The sequence below is a fragment of the Anguilla anguilla genome, chromosome 1 (assembly GCF_013347855.1).
Source record: "Anguilla anguilla isolate fAngAng1 chromosome 1, fAngAng1.pri, whole genome shotgun sequence".
Taxonomy (NCBI): Eukaryota; Metazoa; Chordata; class Actinopteri; order Anguilliformes; family Anguillidae; genus Anguilla; species Anguilla anguilla.
The window spans coordinates 36,774,686-36,793,538 of record NC_049201.1 but is presented as its reverse complement, the minus strand read 5'-3'; the positions used below and the strand labels follow the sequence as shown (position 1 = coordinate 36,793,538).

The 18,853-nt window shown below is 40.3% G+C and overlaps 2 protein-coding genes across 5 annotated transcripts in view; both read left to right on the top strand.

The window, feature by feature from the left end:
• The window catches only part of ccdc61 (coiled-coil domain containing 61), a 94,059-nt gene that overhangs the window by 16,862 nt on the left and 58,344 nt on the right, over positions 1 to 18,853 (top strand). For 2 of the 3 annotated variants that reach the window (XM_035410177.1, XM_035410169.1), the window contains exons 5-7: positions 155 to 307; positions 12,037 to 12,238; positions 12,860 to 12,942. In XM_035410177.1, coding sequence (XP_035266068.1) covers positions 155 to 307; positions 12,037 to 12,238; positions 12,860 to 12,942 — 438 coding nt within the window. The remainder of the gene's footprint in view (positions 1 to 154; positions 308 to 12,036; positions 12,239 to 12,859; positions 12,943 to 18,853) is intronic. The other variant, XM_035410186.1, reaches the window with a different exon arrangement.
• On the top strand, positions 1,995 to 9,734 carry LOC118223532 (CGG triplet repeat-binding protein 1-like). Of its 2 annotated transcripts, XM_035410201.1 has the most exons (4): positions 1,995 to 7,306; positions 8,350 to 8,370; positions 8,630 to 8,713; positions 8,933 to 9,734. In XM_035410201.1, the coding sequence occupies exons 1-4, from the start codon at positions 7,016 to 7,018 to the stop codon at positions 9,152 to 9,154; spliced, it is 618 nt and encodes a 205-aa protein (XP_035266092.1). In that variant the 5' UTR covers positions 1,995 to 7,015; the 3' UTR covers positions 9,155 to 9,734. The 2 variants fall into 2 exon arrangements, with proteins under 2 accessions (XP_035266092.1, XP_035266100.1); XM_035410209.1 differs by lacking the exons at positions 1,995 to 7,306; positions 8,350 to 8,370 and adding an exon at positions 8,377 to 8,489 and having other exon boundaries at positions 8,589 to 8,713.

Genomic DNA, 18,853 nt, shown 5'->3' with positions numbered 1-18,853 from the left:
AACAGCTGTACAAAATGAGTATTGTACCTTTTTGAATCTGTGTTCTGTAGTTGTCCAATGACCATGATATGCACTTTTGTACGTTGCTTTGGATAAAAGCATCTGCTAAATAAATGTAATGTAATGCATATGGTCTCTGCTCTCTCTCTTTCAGGATACACTACCCCCTACCCCTGCCTTACCAGGGCAAACCAGACCCAGCTGCCCTTCAGAGGGAGATTCGAGCCCTGAGGGCAGAACTCTGTGCCATGAGAACTCGGGGGGGGCCCAAAACTCTGGACCCTGAGACCCGCAAACTGCATGCCGAGTCAGTATCTTATCTTTTTTTTTTTCAACAATATGTTTATTGAGTTTTCAACATATTTTATAAAGGTAAAGAGAAAAAAACCATTATGTATGCATAAATTCCCAATATACAGTGAGCACCATAATTCATTGGACAGTGACACATTTTTTGTTATTTTGGTTCTGTACTCTAGCACTTTGAAAGTTTGAAAGGATACAATGACCATCAGGTTGAAGTGCAGACTGTCAGCTTTAATTTGAGGGTATTTTCATCTATATCGGATGAACCGTTTAGAAATGACAGCACCTTTTGTACATGGCCCCCCCATTTTAAGGTACTACAAGTATTTGTTGAATTGGCTTTACAGATGTGATTTGTTAGGCAGGTGTATTCATTTGTGTTGTTAGTGAATTCAGAAGAGAGCTATTGATGTTTAGTTTTGATTCTAGACTTTGCAATTGCCTTTGGAGATTGTTGTTGGGGTGTGACAACATGAGGAAGACAGCAGTGTCTATGCAAATTAAGCTGGCCGTCATAAAGCTCAGAAATGAAAATCAATCAATCAGGAACATTGCAAAAACCCTGGGCATGCCCAAGTCAATAGTCTGGTTCATCATTAACAAGAAAAAAACAACTGGTGAATTCAGTTATTTCAAAAGACCCGGTAGACCGAGGAAGACCACTGTAGTGGATGACCGGAGAATACTCTCTATGGTGAATAAAATCCCCCTGACAACAGCCCAACAGATCAGAAACACTCTCCTGGATGCAGATGTAGATGTGTCAAAGTCTACCATACGTAGAAGACTACACCAGCAGGACTACAGAGGGTACACTACAAGATGCAAATCACTGATAAGCCTGAAGAACAGAAAGGCGAGAATACAGTTTGCTAAGAAGCAAATGACTAAAAAGTGGAAAATCCTTGACTGGCCGAGTCTATCACCGGATCTGAATCCAATTGAACATGCATTTTACATGCTGAAGAGGAGACTGAAGGCAAAAAGTCCCTGAAACAAGCAGGAACTGAAGATGGCTGCAGTACAGGCCTGGCAGAGCATCACCAGGGAAGATACCCAGCGTCTGGTGATGTCTATGTGTCGCAGACTTCAAGCAGTCATTGCATGCAAAGGATATGCGGCCAAATATTAAAAATGATTACTTTATTCTACATTGTTAAACTGTCCAATATTTTTTGATGCCCAAAAATGGAGGGTGACTATGTACAAAAGATTCTATAATTTCTAAATGGTTCATCCGATATGTATGAAAATACCCTCAAATTAAAGCTGATAGTCTGCATTTCAACCTCATTGTCATTCTTTCAAACTCGGAGGACGGAGTGTAGCACAGTGGGTAAGGAACTGGGCTTTTAACCGAAAGGTCGCAGGTTCGATTCCCGGGTAATGACACCGCCGTTGTACCCTTGAGCAAGGTACTTAACCAGAATTGCTTAAGTATATATCCAGCTGTATAAATGGATACAATGTAAAAATGCTATGTAAAAGTTGTGTAAGTCGCTCTGGATAAGAGCGTCTGCTAAATGCCTATAATGTAATGTAAACTCAAAGTGCTAGAGTACAGAACCAAAATAACAAAAAATGTGTCACTGTCCAATGAATTATGGTGCTCACTGTATATATAAAAATATATATACATATACATGATATATAAATATGATACATACATATTAATTAAACAAACTATATTGAAATAAATTAAATTAATATAATTCTATTACATTACCATAATGTTAAAATAAAATAATAATAATAATTTTTTTAAAAGACAAAAATGGGTTGAATAAAAGCATTTACAATATCTAAATATTCATCACTTATATTTCACTACATTCATCTAAAACAGTTGCTTAAATGACCTCTATTGCAGAGGCTACAATTATCCCTCCCCAGACTCGTCCAACATATGAGAAGTCCTTGTCCCTAATATAATTTAGAAATGGGCCCCAGATACTTTGAAACCTCTCTTGTTTGTCCTTGAGTGTGTATGTAATTTTTTCCAAAGGTAAACACAAAGACATTTCCTTGAGCCACTGCCCAATACTTGGTCTAACATTACTTTTTTATGTTAATGCTATCGATCTCTTGGCTAGTGAAAGGCACATCTACAAAGATTTGTTCTCCACGTTTTATATTATGTTCCTCCGGATAGATGCCAAGAACAAAACACTTAGGTTCCACAGCTATTTGGATTGATAAAATCTCCTGTACTACTAATCCAACTTCTTCCCAAAATTCCATAATTCTTAGACATTTCCATATACAATGGAAAAATGTTCCCTTATTCTCACTACACCTCTTACATAAATCTGCAATGTTGGACTTAAATTTATTGAGTTTTACTGGTGTAATGTATACTCTGATTAATCAATTGTATTTCAGAAGTTTTAAATGTGTTAGCGGTTTGAATTTGAGCTCTATTACATGCCTCATTTCACTCTTCAATTGGTATTTCCTCTTGTAGATCATCCTCCCATGCTTTCAATTTAAATTCTGAGGATTCAAGTGATCTAGCAATCAACAAGTCATACATTTCCGATATGATTACCTTTCCAAAGGGTTTTTTAATTAGCTTTCTCCAGTGAGGATAGGCTGGGATGGCCATGGATTGTTTTTGATTAGATCCAATAAAGCTCTTGAGATGTAAATATTTTTTAAAATGTTTACGGGGGACATTGTACATAATGACAAGTTCCTCAAATGTTTTAATGTTGTCATCCTCAGGACTAAAAACATTATTAATTAGTCTTATTCCCTTGTCAGCCCATAATTTAAAACCTCCATCAGCCCTGCCAGGCACAAAATAATTATTACCCCAAATTAAGATAAAATAAGATAATCCTTCATTAACCCCACAGCAGGGAAATTTGCAGTGTTACAGCAGCAAAGGGGATAGCGCAATAGCAAGGAGCATCAGTAAAAAATATCATAGATATATACTAACAATATACAAACAATATAAATAATAGTGCACAGTTTAGTATACTTTATACCTTATACAGTGATATTGCACATGAGTTGATTGCTCATGAGTGGATTATCAGTTTTTGGTGTGTGTGGTCTACTGGGAGCAGTGTTAGTTGTAAAGTCTGACAGCAGCAGACTTTACACGCACTGTGAGTGAAGCCTGTCACTGAAGGAGCTGCCCAGTGCTGTTGGGGTGACCTGCATGGGGTGGGACATGTTCTTCATCAGGGATGATAGCTTAGCCATCATTCTCCTTTCTTCCACCACCTCCACTGGGTCGAGGGGGCATCCCAGGACAGAGCTGGCCTTCTTAACCAGTCTGTTAAGTCTCTTCCTGTCAGCAGTCGAGATGCTGCTGCCACAGCGGACCACTCCATAGAAGGTGGCTGATGCCACTACAGAGTCAAAAAAGGTCCTCAGGAGTGCCCCATGTACTCCAAAAGACCTGAGCAGATAGTCTGCTTTGTTTTTTTTTTATATAGTGCATTTGTATTTTCAGTCCAGTCTAGTTTATTCTGGTGAACACCCAGGTACTTGTAAGATTTCACCATCTCAATGTCCATTCCCTGGATGTTCACTGGTATAGGAAGAGAGTGTTTGCACCTTCAGAAGTCCATCACCAGCTCCTTGGTTTTCCCTGCATTGAGCTGGAGGCGTTTCAGCTGGCACCAATCCACAAAGCCCTGGGTCAGATCTCTGTACTCCCTGTTGTCATCTGTGATGAGGTCGATGATTGCGGAGTCATCAGAGAACTTTTTAGCAGGTGGCAGTTAGCTGAGTTGCGCGTGAAATCTGCAGTATAGCGGGGCCCCCGTGCTGCAGACAACCATGTCGGACTCACAGTCCCGTATCCTCACATACTGTGGTCGGTTGGTGAGGTAGTCCAAGATCCATGCTGTGAGCTGGTGGTCCACCCCTGTGCGCTCCAACTTGTCCCTCAGAAGCGGGCAGTGTGGTATTGAAGGCACTAGAGAAGTCAAAAAACATTATTCTCCCAGCCTTTTCCAGGTGAGAGAGGGATCTATGTAGGAGGTAGATGACAGCGTCATCCACCCCAATGCCAGGTTGATAGGCAAACTGTAGCGGGTCCATTGAAGGGCTCACCAGGGGGCGGAGATGGACAAGGACCAGCCTCTCCAGGGTCTTCATCAGGTGCGATGTCAGTGCCACTGGCCTGTAGCTGTTGAGGTCCTTGGGGTGCGGGGTCTTTGGCACTGTTACCACGCAAGATGTTTTCCACAGCTGTGGCACTCTCCCCAGCTTCAGACTCAGGTTGAAAATGTGCTCAACTGTCCCGCACAGCTGGTCTGCACTGTAATTGGACTATACCGAGAGAGAGCAGGTGTTTCTTTCAAATATTTTTGTACCTCATATCATACAGCAATCATGTTTTTCACTATATGGTTAGATGTTCTCTTTTTAAGGTTTTTAGGAGTATCAGAGTAAATGTATGCCGGCAGCTGAAGCTTTACAGAGCTAGACTCAATATCTTTCCATGCTGGCGAGTTTTCTGTTGAATAATAGAACTATAGTTCTAACTTGAGTTGCCTCTGTCCTAAGGTAAATACAGAAGGGACAAACGAAGTCTGGGGCATCTATTTTTCCATATAAAGTTATTGAATAATTTCTTTAGTCTAGAAAAGAGAGTTTGGAGGAGGTGGCAAGGGAATATTTTGAAAGAGATATAATAAATTGAGGAGGGTATTCATTTTCAGTATATTCTACCTATTTGGGAGATTGGAAGTGTTGACCATCTATCAACTGACTCATTAGTAGATGTTATAACAGGATTATAATTAACTTGTACTACTTCTAATCTGTGAGTAATTTGTATTCCTTAATATGTAAAATTGTTAACTGTTTTGAAGTGACCAACATGATTGGGTGGGTTATTTCTCTCATCCGAATTAAATAGCAAAATGGAGGATTTGGAGTTATTGATTTTGTAACCGGAGATATTGCCAAATCTTTTAAAGAGATCCATAAGAGCTGGAACAGATTCACCCAAATGTTTAAGAAAAAGAATCACGTCTTCCGCATAAAGAGCTATGCGATGTTCAAGTTGACTTATACATATGCCTGAAATCAGTGTGTGCTCTCTTACTGCAATTGCTGAAATTTGACTGCAATTGTAAATAAGAAAGGTGATAATGGGCAACCCTGTCTACATCCTCTATTGATCTGAATTGGTTTGGATAGATTGTTGTTAGTAACTATTTCTGCATATGGCTTTTTATATAAAAGTTTCACCCAATTACAAAACTTTTCCCCAAGCCCAAAGTAGTTCAAACAGGTATGCCCATTCCACCCTGTCAAAAACTTTCTCTGCATCTAATGACAGGAAAGCTGTATCTGGTACCTCTCTCTGGACATGTAAGATGTTTAAAACCCTTCTTACATTGTGAAATCCCTGACGGCCCACCCAATAAACCCATTTTGGTCTCCATTTATAATTCCTGGTAGAAGAATCTCTAGCCTTTTTGCTAGGATTTTGCAGAGTATTTTCAAATCCAAATAATTTAAAAGACTTATTTGTCTCAGATTTTCACATTTACCGTTTGTCTTTCTGAGTTTAGGAAGAAGTGTAATCAAAGCCCCTCTCAGGGAGGGTGGGAGGATCCCTTCCCGAAAGGATTCAGTAAACATTTTCAGAAGAGGTGCCTTTAATTTATATTCATTTGATAATATTGTATCAACCAAGATCTTAATTTTTGACTCCAACATTGTTAATTTTTGTTTAGCTTTTTTAGATTTGGAACTTGTAAAATTAATGATCTGGCCCCTAATAAAAGCTTTAAAAGCTTCCCACCTGGTGCTTGCAGTCGTTTCAGATGTATTGACTGTAAAATATAAATCAATTTGTGCCTCAAGGAAAGAGATTAGACCTGGATCTCGCAGCCATTTCTGTTGCAATCTCCATTTTGGTGGATCCTTTTTCAGCCCTGGATCTACATAACTTAAGCTATTTGGGGTGTGATCTGAGATCAGGATACTGTCATAATTACATTCCTTGATTCTAGACATCCGACCTGCAGAGACTAAAAAGTAATCAATTCGGGAGTATGATTTATGTGTATTAGAAAAACGTGAATAGAATAATACTTCAGGGTTTCTATCTCTCCATACGTCGCTTAGATTTAACAACTTGATAAACTGGTGTATAATTTCCCAGCTTTTAGTATGGGTCTTGTCTATATGCGATCTTTACAGGGGTCTAATGTACAATTTAAATCTCCTGCTATTATGTATTGACCTTTGAGGGATGAGAAAGTGTAAAACAAATGCTGAAGAATTTGGGGTCATCGTTATATGGTGCATAGATGTTAACCAAATTAAGAAATTCTGTCAAAAGCGTGCCTTGAATTATTAGGTATCTACCTGCTTTATCGGCAATTACATTTGTAATATTCAGTGGAATAGATTTATGGATAAGAGTCATGACCCCTCTTGCTGGAGTATTAAAAGGCGCTGATAATACCTTACCTTGCCACCTCCTCCTAATCCTAATCAGTCCCCCCAGGATTCTGCGATTCCGCGATCGCAGAAATTTCTGTGGAATTCTGGGCCATCCGCGGAATAGTAGACAAGCCACAGAATCATTCAGAAAATGTAGTACCAATCACCACCGCTAGATGTCACTGTCTGCTGTATGGGTTTGCAGCAGTTAGCTCAGTTGACTGACAAGACGTTGACAGTTTTGACAGGCAGACTGTTGACTGTTGACAGCTAGCATTTTGTCATTATGGAGCGATTTATCCGTCCAATTGCCAATACATCAAAATTGGGACGCATATCCGCTGCTGAAAGGCCAAGATCCTATCCTATGTTACGCGAGGATGGAGAAAAGCTGTTTTGTACAGTGTGCAACAAAGTACTTGATCATAGATGTAAGTCTACAATCAATGACCATCTGAGATCCAGCCAGCATCTGAAGAGGAAAAATGAATCTCCTGCGTACATCGCATTGAAACGCCAAAGAACCATCACAACGACAATCGGTAGCAAAACCGTGGCAGCTGAAGAAAGAGAAAAGGTAAGCAGCACTACGGTGGAATCAATGAACTAACGTAACATTACTATGGTGGCTAACTTTGGCTAGCTAACGTTAGCCGCTCAATGAAAGGGCAAGAGAGACAGCTCGCGAAGCTGGCACAAAGATGCTGCAGTAGCACTCATAACTAACACGGATGTGTATTTGATGGGGGGGGGGGGGTTATTAACATTTAAGTAAAGTGTACACGATACATTGTAATGTTATAAGACAGCGCAGCTCGTTCAACTTAATGACGTTGACATTACCAAAACATGTAAGGAATAAACCACAACAGGCTGTCCTGTTATAATGTGCGACGGGGATGGTGATGTGGCCGAGGCGAAGCCTAACTTAACCAGCCCCGAAGTACATTATTTTCCAATAACGGGACAGCCCAGAACAGTAACTAGAAATGTGATTCAACGTTGGCATTAATTGTGAAATTGGACATTGAAAAGGGGAGGGGATGTAACAACAATTGCTGTTTAAGCCGCTTTAGAATGCTGGATTTTGTAGTGCATTGCTTTTTGAACTGTTAAAAGGTCGAGGTGTCCCTTTACTGAGAAATAATGCCCACCCTTGGACCAATCAGAATCAAGTATTCAGCCAAGTCGTTGTATACGGCATAACTTTAGCTGTGTAGCTTGCTAACAGGGAAGGGTTCTCATTGGCTGCCTATCTTCTCAACCACAACATAGACAGCTAATCAGAAGCTAGAATGTGTTCAGTTAACTTAATAGCGACGTTGGCTGCTGTGACATTGTAAAAATAAAAATGATACCTTATACGAATGCCACCCCTGCCCCACCCCTACATTGGCTAACGTTAGCTTGCTAGCCTGAAATATGAAATGCCAAGTGTGTGTGTGTGTGTTAGATGGTTTGTGTGTTGTAACATCTGTTCATCTATTCTATGTTAATTTGCTATTAAATTTTGTGTTTAACATTATTACTATCCTTTTTTAATGTTTTTTTTCCTAGAAGACTGGAAAACCAAATTATGAATAATAGCTAATTAATTTATTTTGTGTTGCATTATTGCAGATTTGCACTGAATGGATTAAGGTATGTACTGCAACCAACACACCACTGTCCAGATCCAACAACCCCATGATGAGAAGTTTCTTACGAAACAGAGTAGTGAATGGGGGAGCCATCCCTGGCCATACACAACTCCAAGAGAGGTACCTACCTGAGGTATACAAAATGGAGAAGAATGTGATCAAAGACCTCATCAGTGACAAGCTTGTCTGTCCTTTTTGATGAAACACCTGACGTGGAAGGGCCCTGCGTGCTCAACATAATGGTGTCTCCTCTCATCAAGGATGAATCTGGGAAAATCCGCAGCTACCTCATTGACACAGTCATCCTGGATAAATGCAACCATTCAACAGTGGCAAATGCAGCGGTCAGTGCTCTGAATGAGTTTGGAGTGAAACAAGAGAATGTCATTTCTTTTGATACTGACAACGCTGCATACATGCTTACAGCATTCAAGAGTGCCCTCAAAGCCCTGTACCCCAGCCCCATTCATGTGACCTACCTGGCACATATAATGAATCTGGTTGGGGAGGCTTTCAGGAAGCCTTTTGCAGGGGTCAACACATTCATGAGATTTTTCTCACAGGTCTACATGGCAGGTGCTAGGAAGAGGAGGTACTTGAGCTTTCTCAGCACCTCAGGAAAAACCACACGAATGGCTCCAAACCCTTGTGGTACACGATGGAATTTGTGGTACATGGCAGCAGCTTACCACACAGTGCACTTTTTCCATGTACAAGGTGTTTTTCGAGGAGGAAATGGAGATATACAGGCAATCTGCTCCCAACTCACTGGAGAATCTGCATGATTTTACACAAGACAAAGGGCTCTCTGTCACATTGCAACTACATCTTAGTATCATTGCGGAGAAATCACAGGTGCTTCTCCAGCTTTGCAACCTGTTTGAAAGCAAAAGGCCCGTCGCAATGAAGGTGTGTGACTAGGGGTATAACAATTGATTCGGATCGATGCATCGATACAGAAAGCAACGATTCAATTCAATCGATTCAACATGCATTAATCGATTCGTATCGTTGAGAGCCGAAAAACACAGGCAGTTCTGTCAACGTCTCTGATTAGTTCTTTTTTCAGTAGTTTTATATTGCATTTCACCATGTATCATCATGGTAAATTATTGTGTTTGTGCAGGTTGCACAAACTCCAGCCTGTCAGGACATCGAGTACACAATTTTCCTAACAGGAAAAGGAACGGTGCTAGCTTTTGTGCCTGGGTGCGTTTTGTGCAGGTGAAGAGACGGGACTTCATGTTGCATCTGTTACAGAAAACGCGGTCGTGTGTGGCGCTCATTTTAGACCCCCACCCATGACAATATTCTTTCACCACTCAAAAATCGTATTCCGTCATAGCAACAAGATAAACCCGACAATAGCCCTAAGATGTACCAATACAGCAGTGAAAACACTGCTCACTGAATAACTAAATAAACGAGAATTAAAAAAAAGAAAAAGATACCATGTCATTCTACAGTCAATATCTGGGACTAAATATTGAATAAATATTTGGTTTTACGCATAGAGATGTCCCTTTTGAGACTGAGTGGTCATATATTGTCTTGTACAATCCGTTTGTGAAATGTACGTGCATTTGGGATGCCTGGGTACCTTCCGAAATAGCTGTGCGTAATACTACACGTGTTGTTTACGGCGTTGTCACCCTTTTTAGTACAGTCTGGCTTGATTGGCAATTCATTTATTCAGTAGGTGACAGTATACGCTTTCTAACGATGTATAACATGTCTAATTTTGCTTCTGGAATAGCGTTTTATAGCTCGGCGTAACCCAAAGTTTTCTCATCGCATTCACTTGTGCATTCACTCTGTGGTAGCAGTAAAAGACACTGCATGTCATGTAATGTTATCAATGATTTTCGTAATTTTCTTGGAAAATATTATTATTATTGAGGACTTCTAAACATAGATAAAGAACTAGCTCACATCATTTTCTGGAGTAAGACACAAGGGGAGAGATCTACAACATTGATATACTGTCTTTATCTGAACACAGATAAGATTTCATCATCACTATGTAAGTATTACTGCTCAAAATATTTTGGTTATGTACGTTATTTTTGAAATTGAGTGTCTTTAAATAGGTTAGTGGTATTTTCTAATGAGGATATTTCACACTGTAATGTAAGCGTTCATTGGTAGCTTAATAGTTTTTGTGTTTCATGCACCAGATATGAGGTGAAAGTCATATCTGGTGGAACATCGCCAAAATGTGGTGGATGGTTGTATATTGTTTTCATGTTGTCCCATCCCCATACAAGAAAACATTACATATTGTAGAGAAATACATACAAGAGTTAATTATTACACATTTAGGTACTGCACCACATAATTTTTAAATCTGTCATCAATGTTTCATTTTAAACCTTCATAAGGAGCTCATTTATATGCTTTATAATAGACAAAAAGCATTTTATTCATTTTTGGAGAGATTTTGGAAATGTTTCTGGACCCCTAGGTATTTTAGACCACTGTACTGATGGAAAGCTTGTAATTCCCAAATGTTGCAACAGTGAGTTTCTTGAGTCAAAACATTTGATTTGTATTGAAATACGTGAATGTTGTGATTTACAGAAATGCATAATTTAGACATTTTGGATAGATTTGGAGACGCTGGGTACACTGCTTAGTTTTTGCTTCATAAATCTATAGTAGGTCTACATATCCACCCTTAGATTTTATGAACTTGTGGTCAAGAAGTTTTTGATCCGGCACATGTATAGTTTAACCTGCTGTATATATGCAATCTCTCAGTATTTCATTGCAAACTAAAAAAGTGCAAATTCATTTTTGATTTTTTGTCTAGACAATTGCATTTGTGACTCTTCCAAAATTATGAATATAAACTAATCTGCGTTCGTATTGTAAATTGTACAAATGTCTTGCTTCATTTAAGCCATTTTTCAAGTCTCTTTTATGCTCACATGTGGAATTATAAAGCTTTAAATAGGGTACCCCCTAAATGGGCAAGAATTGGCCAGATTTGGCATGTGCGCAAAGGGGTTAAACTAGGCTACCTAGTGTGTCAGCTTCGTAAAGGCCAGCATGACACTTGAGCCTAAGCAAACTAGTGTGTTCTCTCCGTTAAAGCGAACTTGACACTTAACGCTAAGCTCCCTATCCAGGCCAGACATCCGTGTTTAATTTCATAAACTCTGTGATTATATCCGTTGAACAGAATTATGGGACTATAGGAATAGCTAACTATAGGACTGACTAAAGAAGTTTTAAGCCTACACTTAGACAGAGAGTTTGTCTGAAGCTCGCACATAGGGAGATTGGTCCGTAAGACAGGAGCTCTATGAGAGAAGGCTATACCACCCATTGTAATTTTAGATACATGTGGGATTTTCACATAACCAGCATCTTGTGAACCAAGTAATCTTAAAGGAGAGTAAGGAATAAGTAACTCACTAAGATGGTCAGGGGCTAAACCCTTTAAAGCTTTATATGTTTACAACAAGATCTTATCATCAATTCTAAATTTGACAGGCAGCCAGTGAAAAGATTTAAGCACATTTTCAATGAGTCCAGGGCCTGAAAGCTACACAGCCTCATTGCTCAGGTGTTCTCCTCAAAACCATGTGTTTCCAAGTTGCTGCTCCAAAGGTATTTGGTGTTTAATGTGCTCGCAATGTGTCTGCCCCTTTTCCTCCTACAGGCTGGCTTTTATGAAAGAAGAGAAGGAGGCCTTGACAAAGGCTCTGGAGAGGCTGCAGGCAGGCATGGGGGGGTGTATACCAGGGGCACGCGGGCTCCGGGGCGTGGTTCAGGGGCTGGAGGAGCAGCTGCTCAGAGAGAGGGCCCAGAGCCAGCGCTCTGCCAGCAAGAGAGGACAGGAGCAGTGCCTTCTGCTAGAACAGGTCTGGTATTACATTACTGCCATTTGCAAGATGGTCTTATTCTGAGCAGTACCAACACAAGCGAATAGATGAGTAATAGAACACAAGCACATCGATGAGTAATAGAAGTGGAGTAGTACTTCAGAGGGGGAATTGTCATCATAAGAGATAGAGCAAACAGGAAGCGGACTAGCCTCAGAACTGGTCACCTGCGCTGACGAGCATTAGCTGGTTAATACAAAAAAGCAAAAAAAATAAATAAAATACAATAGAAAACCACAAAAATGCTGTTCAGTAACATTTATTTATATTTAGGTCTAAATCTGCTTGGTGTTCCACATACTGTTAATTGGATGTGTTTTTAATTCATATGCCTGGTTTGCACTTATGGTTTTTAATGCATTCAGGGAAAGAACCAAGCCAGAGAATGCCAGTATGTGGACAGTTGCCAGACCTCATTACATACAGTATGCATTGAATTGCAAAGAAAATTATATACTTTTTTTAAAACTAATAACTTCACTGCAGTCATCTGAAAGTATATTGGAGAAGATTAATGTAAATTATTGCTTTTCATTCAAAATGATTTAAAGAATTATGCTCTATTTGTTTATTTGTTTAACTTATGCTTTCTGGAAACAGCTGGAGGAGCTAAAGGCATCAGAACGAGCACTGCGGATCCGGGTGAAGAGTCTGACCAATGAGCTAGCAGCACTACGCAGGGGGTAAGCCCCTCCAGATATACCTTAATACTTTTTGTACCTGGAACCACAGCAACTGCTAGCTGATTCTCATGTGTTTGCCCTATGCATATTGCTCTTCTACAAGTGCTAGCTCTTCTGTCAAAAAGTGTATTATTCATTCCAATCAGACCTGGGTCAAAATGTGTATTTGAGAAGTATTTACTTTTAAATGGTGGCAAAATTTTAAAACACTCATGAAATTATTTTAGATTTTTCTGGGCAACAATATGTTACTGACTGTGTAGTAAACCACGTTAGAAATCTCCTTGTCACATTGAGTCACAGTTTTCTTCCATATCTAGCTAGCCAGCTACTAGATGCAGGTTTGTCAGATGACTTGAATGCTTTCTCGTAGCCCCATAATCAAACATGGCAGCCTCCATCAATTGGCTTCATGCGCCAATGATCAGCTCCCAATGGAATCCATGGAACTGGTAAACGGAAGCTGTCTCCAGTTCTTGTATATATCCATAGTGTTTCCCCTAGAAAATGTTTATTAGTGGGCAGTAGTGCATGGGAGGTGAGGGGCGCACGTGGGGATGAGGGGTGTGTGCAGTGGAAGACAACATTTTTTTAATATTCACTGTGGCAATTGATTAATTCAATTCAATTTTAATTTATTTGTTTTTTACAGAGGACTGTTACAAACACACTTTACAGAGTAGCAAGGCAAGAAAGGGAGCAAACAGAGCAAACACCAGGCCTAAACCCCTGCAATAGCAAGTACATAAGGTTTTCTTTTGGGAGAAAACCCTCAAACGGCGTCGAGAAACAACTCACCAATGGGGAAAAATCTCAAGGGGAACTCGGCTATAGAGGGGAAGCCCATCCTCCACTAGCCAGCCTGGTGTAAATTAGCAGACATCAAATAAAATGGGTTTACATTAAATCAGGTTACAGCTAAGGTGAAAGCTAACAGGAATAATAGAAGACCAAATGGTATGGTTCAGAATAGTGCAGTTTAGAGGAGCCGGATGATGGGTGATGATGGATCTGGAGCTCCAGACAGCATCTGGTCATTAAAGAGCCCTCAGCATACAAATAGTCTCCCCCCGAATCCACCATGACAGCTTTTCTGCTCAGGGAACAAGATTGGTGAAATTAAGAAACAATGGTGAATCTAGGTCCTTCGACAATTGTGCGTATGCTCTCTGTGCTGGGTGCTGAAGGACCCATGGACTGGATGTTCGGCTGCTATGAAACCAGCCATGCATTTATTAGCACTAGCTGCTGCTTCTCCAGCAAGCTTCTCACTACTCACTATTACCTCAGTTCATTTTTGCTATATTGACCGAGATATTTGCCAGATTAGTATTGACACCAAAAAGGAAGTAACTGTAAACAAGAAAGTTGATAGAATAGTTCCTGTAAGCAACGTCTCTTCTCTTCTCCTCGTCACTTTGATGTGAATGGGTCAGTTTTAGAATGTTTCAGACCATGTTTCAGTTTTGTGAAGAGTCGTCAAGTTTGCAAAGTTGTAGCTTGTTGTGTCATGAATCTTAGGTCTGAAATTGCATGGAATGTAATGCAATCTTAGTCGCATTTCGTGGACAGAACAAATATTTAAAACCGCATATACATTGCAGTAAGCTAGAAAGTGTTGATGATCATGATGATGATGAAGGTGGGGGGGGGGGGGGGGGCATTTAGTCGATTAGGTTCCATACTGATAACCCCTTGGACCCTAAAACGTTTTTGGCCGTTTTTCACTATCTTCATTTTATTTTATTAGGGGTCCAAGCAGCGAAGCTGGTGGAACCCTATTGTATTTGTTAGGATTATTAGGGGTCCAAGCAGCGAAGCTGGTGGAACCCTATTGTATCTGTTAGGATTATTAGGGGTCCAAGCAGCGAAGCTGGTGGAACCCTATTGTATCTGTTAGGATTATTCTTATTAGGGGTCCAAGCAGCGAAGCTGGTGGAACCCTATTGTATCTGTTAGGATTATTATTCTTATTATTAGGGGTCCAAGCAGCGAAGCTGGTGGAACCCTATTGTATCTGTTAGGATTATTATTCTTATTTTTTTCCGCTAAAAGTGTCTGAGGCTCAGCAACCATAAGTCCTGGAGCAACCAAATGGCAGGTGGGTTCCTATGGCCCCCCACTACTCAGGCACTAAAAATCACGTATGTCAGCCAGATGGTGGCGCTATAACAAAGGGTAACGCGTAAAAGCCCATAACTCCCACACCATGAGTTAGATCAACACAAAACTTCATCGACCTATGCATCTCAACGTGCTCTACAACTTTGCCATTGGCCCCACCTATGTCCACCATATTGTTTGCCCGCCATTTAGACTTTTTAGTTGGGGCGTGGCAGTTTTCTCCGCTAAAATGTCTGAGGCTCAGCAACCATAAGTTGTAGACCAACCAAATTTGGTAGGTGGGTTCCTATGGCCCCCCACTACTCAGGCACTAAAAATCATTTATGTCGGCCAGATGGTGGCGCTATAACAAAGGATCATATTTTAAAAGGTCATAACTCCCACACCGTAAGTCAGATCAACACAATACTTCATCGACTGGTGCATCTGAATGTGCTCTACAACTTTCCTTTTGGGAGCACCTATGTCCGTCATATGGTTTGCACACCATTTGGACTTTTTCATTAGGTGGGGTGCGGAAAAGCTGGAGCTCCAAATCTAAACGGTTACGACATCGAGTAAACTTCTTTACGGCAAGCGACAACCATGGCGACGCAAGTAATCCGACACCGTAGGTCTAGTTTTTAGCAGTGAGGAGACGGTCTGACACTGCCACCTAGCGTGCATGCTAGGATAGGTTACCCAAAGTTTCTTAGTAAAAGCTTTCTGAGAGGATGAATAATTACTTTTCTTTGGCATGGATCCATTTGAAGACAGTATCGGGTGAGTTCGTTAAGTCTTTAAATCTGTCATAATGCTGAGAAATAGCTAAACCATTTTATTGATAGGTTCTGAGTTTCTGTGCAAACGCGCGAAAACACGCTGGTATAATGAAACAATGACGGTAGCCTAATACATATATAGTCCGCTTCGTTCCGTTGCTACCATAACATAACGACCTACAGCTGCAGTTTCTCGCTGCAATTACTAATATTGAATATTCACAAAAGACGCAATTTATGCTGTAAATCGTATCCTCAATTTAATCTCTAAATCGACTGTAAGTTTAGGGTTGTAACTAGGTAGTTGTTTCGTAGGTGACTTAACTCGTCTTAACTATTGCCGTAGGGTCTAGTTTATATCAGTGAGGGGACCGTCTGACCGTCGGGAAGCATTGGATGACAGTGTCGGGTGAGTTCGTTTAATTTTTAAATCAGTCATTATGCTGAGAAATAGCTAAACCATTTTATTGATAGGTTCTGAGTTTCTGTGCAAACGCGCGAAAACACGCTGGTATAATGAAACAATGACGGTAGCCTAATACATATATAGTCCGCTTCGTTCCGTTGCTACCATAACATAACGACCTACAGCTGCAGTTTCTCGCTGCAATTACTAATATTGAATGTAAACAAAAGACGCAATTTATGCTGTAGTCTGCCAGTGTCTAAATAAATAACACGGTCCATTTGAAGACAATATCGGGTGAGTTCGTTTAGTCTTTAAATCCGTCATTGTGCTGAGAGAAATCGTAATCTCAATTTAATCTCTACATTGACTGTAAATTTAGGGTTGTAACTAGGTAGTTGTTCCGTAGGTGACTTAGTCTTAACTCGTCTTAACTATTGCTTGAATGTTTTCATAGACTGCGTTGTTGCTGTTCTTGTTTGTGTTAGCGGTAATCAGTTTTACCTACTGGGTCCAAGTTGAACTGTGCGGTTGTTCCCTGCACTTGGAGCGGTATTTCTCTCTAGGGTTTTCGGCACACTTATTCCTGGTTATGGTTATACACTTTGTTGTACGTCGCTCTGGATATGAGCGTCTGCCAAATGCCTGTAATGTAGGCTAATGTAATATTCCGTAGCAACAAGATAAACCCGGCGTTACCCCTGAAATATGCCAGTACAGCAGTGAAAACGCTGCTCACTGAATAACGAAATAAACGAGACAATTTAGTTTTTTACATTATACCATGTCATTCCACAGTCAATATCTGGGACTAAACATTGAATAAATATACAATCTTACCATTGGTTTTACGCGTAGAGATGTCCCTTTTGCGACTGAGTGGTCATATATTGTCTTGGACAATCCGTTTGTGATTCCTGTTGCTTCTCATCTGCCAATAAATAAATAAAACGGTCGGCTGCTCTGCGCGTAGGTCCCGACTTGATAACTCGTCTTTTGTTTCGTTTTTTCTCAATGTCGTATTTATTATTTGAAATGTGTATTTATGTGTTATCATTCTATCTGTCTCTGAGGCGCTCTGAAATGTGCATTCTCTGCTAAACTGAGCAATGGATTGGAATATGTGTCTGGCGTAGTGTTGCACGGTATACCAAAACTTAAGCACTTTCTCGGTACTTACAAAACCGTTTTTTTTTTTTTTTTTTTTTTTTTTTTGAATTTTCCAACGTTCGGTAGTTCTGCGTCAAATGTAAAAGCCAGGGAAATGTGTCTCCCGCATTACTGATTTAGAGGATGAAAAGTGTAGTTTGTCAGAATCTTCGCTAGATGGCAGTAGCAACTAAGGTTGCCAAGTGAGGTGACCTGCGCTTGTGCATTCACTTCCCTGAAACAGCGCAAGCTTTGACTCAGTTCACATCAGTAGCAATAGGTGTTCCAATTTGGAAATATTTTATTATAGGAAGATGCTGTATTGTTATTGAAATGTGCTGTTTTTAGATATATTTTAAAGTGAAAGACCTGTTTACAGATAATTTACTTTACAATTGTTTAATTTTTGAAATATATTTAACATATTTTTCTATGGTTTAGCGCTGTAACACTACAGTCCTATGCTTATTGATATGTTGAACAGGCTTCAACTTAAAGGTTGTTAATAAACCGGGTATTTAATAAACCGTGAATTCGAAAATGAGGTCATCCCTTGTGGACATTATGTTTCTGATCTATTAAGGTAATTTCAGTATCGTTAGGTACCGAGTATTGAATCAGTATCGTTTCAGTATCAATTATCGTGATACTACACCTGGTATCGGTATCAAAGTCAAAATTTTGGTATCGTGACAACACTAGTGTGACGCCTTTTTTAGTTGCGGCGCAGAAACACTGCAGCTGTGCATACACGCCGGACCATCTAAGTGTTACGACATAGTAAAGGCCTTTACGGGAAGCGGCCAGGGCACATCCGTGGCGACGTAACTAAGTCATCCAACGGCGTCTCTTAGCACAAAATTGGCCATAAGTCATCAATATTTCATACGATCATCATGATATTCAGTAGATATGTTGGGTGAAGGCATATGATCGTGAGGACAGAGCCATTTAAAAATCGTTCCATAGGGGGCGCGATGCTGCCAATGCTTGGACCCCTCCCAACGCCGCTTGCGGCTTTAATTATTATTATTATTATTCTTATTATTTTTCTCCGCTAAAAGTGTCTGAGGCTCAGCAACCATAAGTCCTACAGCAACCAAATTTGGTAGGTGGGTTGCTATGGCCCCACACTACTCAGGCACTACAAATCACCTATGTCGACCACATGGTGGCGATATAACAAAGGGTCATACTTTTAAAGGCCATAACTGCCACACCATAAGTCCGATCAACACAAAACTTCATCGACCGATGCATCTGAATGTGCTCTATACCTTTGCCATTGGGACCACCTGTGTTCGCCATATTGTTTGCCCGCCATTTTGACTTTTTAGTTGGGGCGTGGAAGCTTTCTCCGCTAAAATGTCTGAGGCTCAGCAACCATAAGTTGTACACCAACCAAATTTGGTAGGTGGGTTGCTATGGCCCCACACTACTCAGGCACTACAAATCACCTATGTCGACCACA

Coding starts and splice junctions, on each gene's coding strand:
- LOC118223532 (XM_035410201.1), top strand. CDS start 7,016: ATGGAGCGATTTATCCGTCCAATTGCCAATACATCAAAATTGGGACGC. Junction 7,307..8,349: donor CAGCTGAAGAAAGAGAAAAG/GTAAGCAGCACT, acceptor GCATTATTGCAG/ATTTGCACTGAATGGATTAA. Junction 8,371..8,629: donor TTTGCACTGAATGGATTAAG/GTATGTACTGCA, acceptor CCTCTCATCAAG/GATGAATCTGGGAAAATCCG.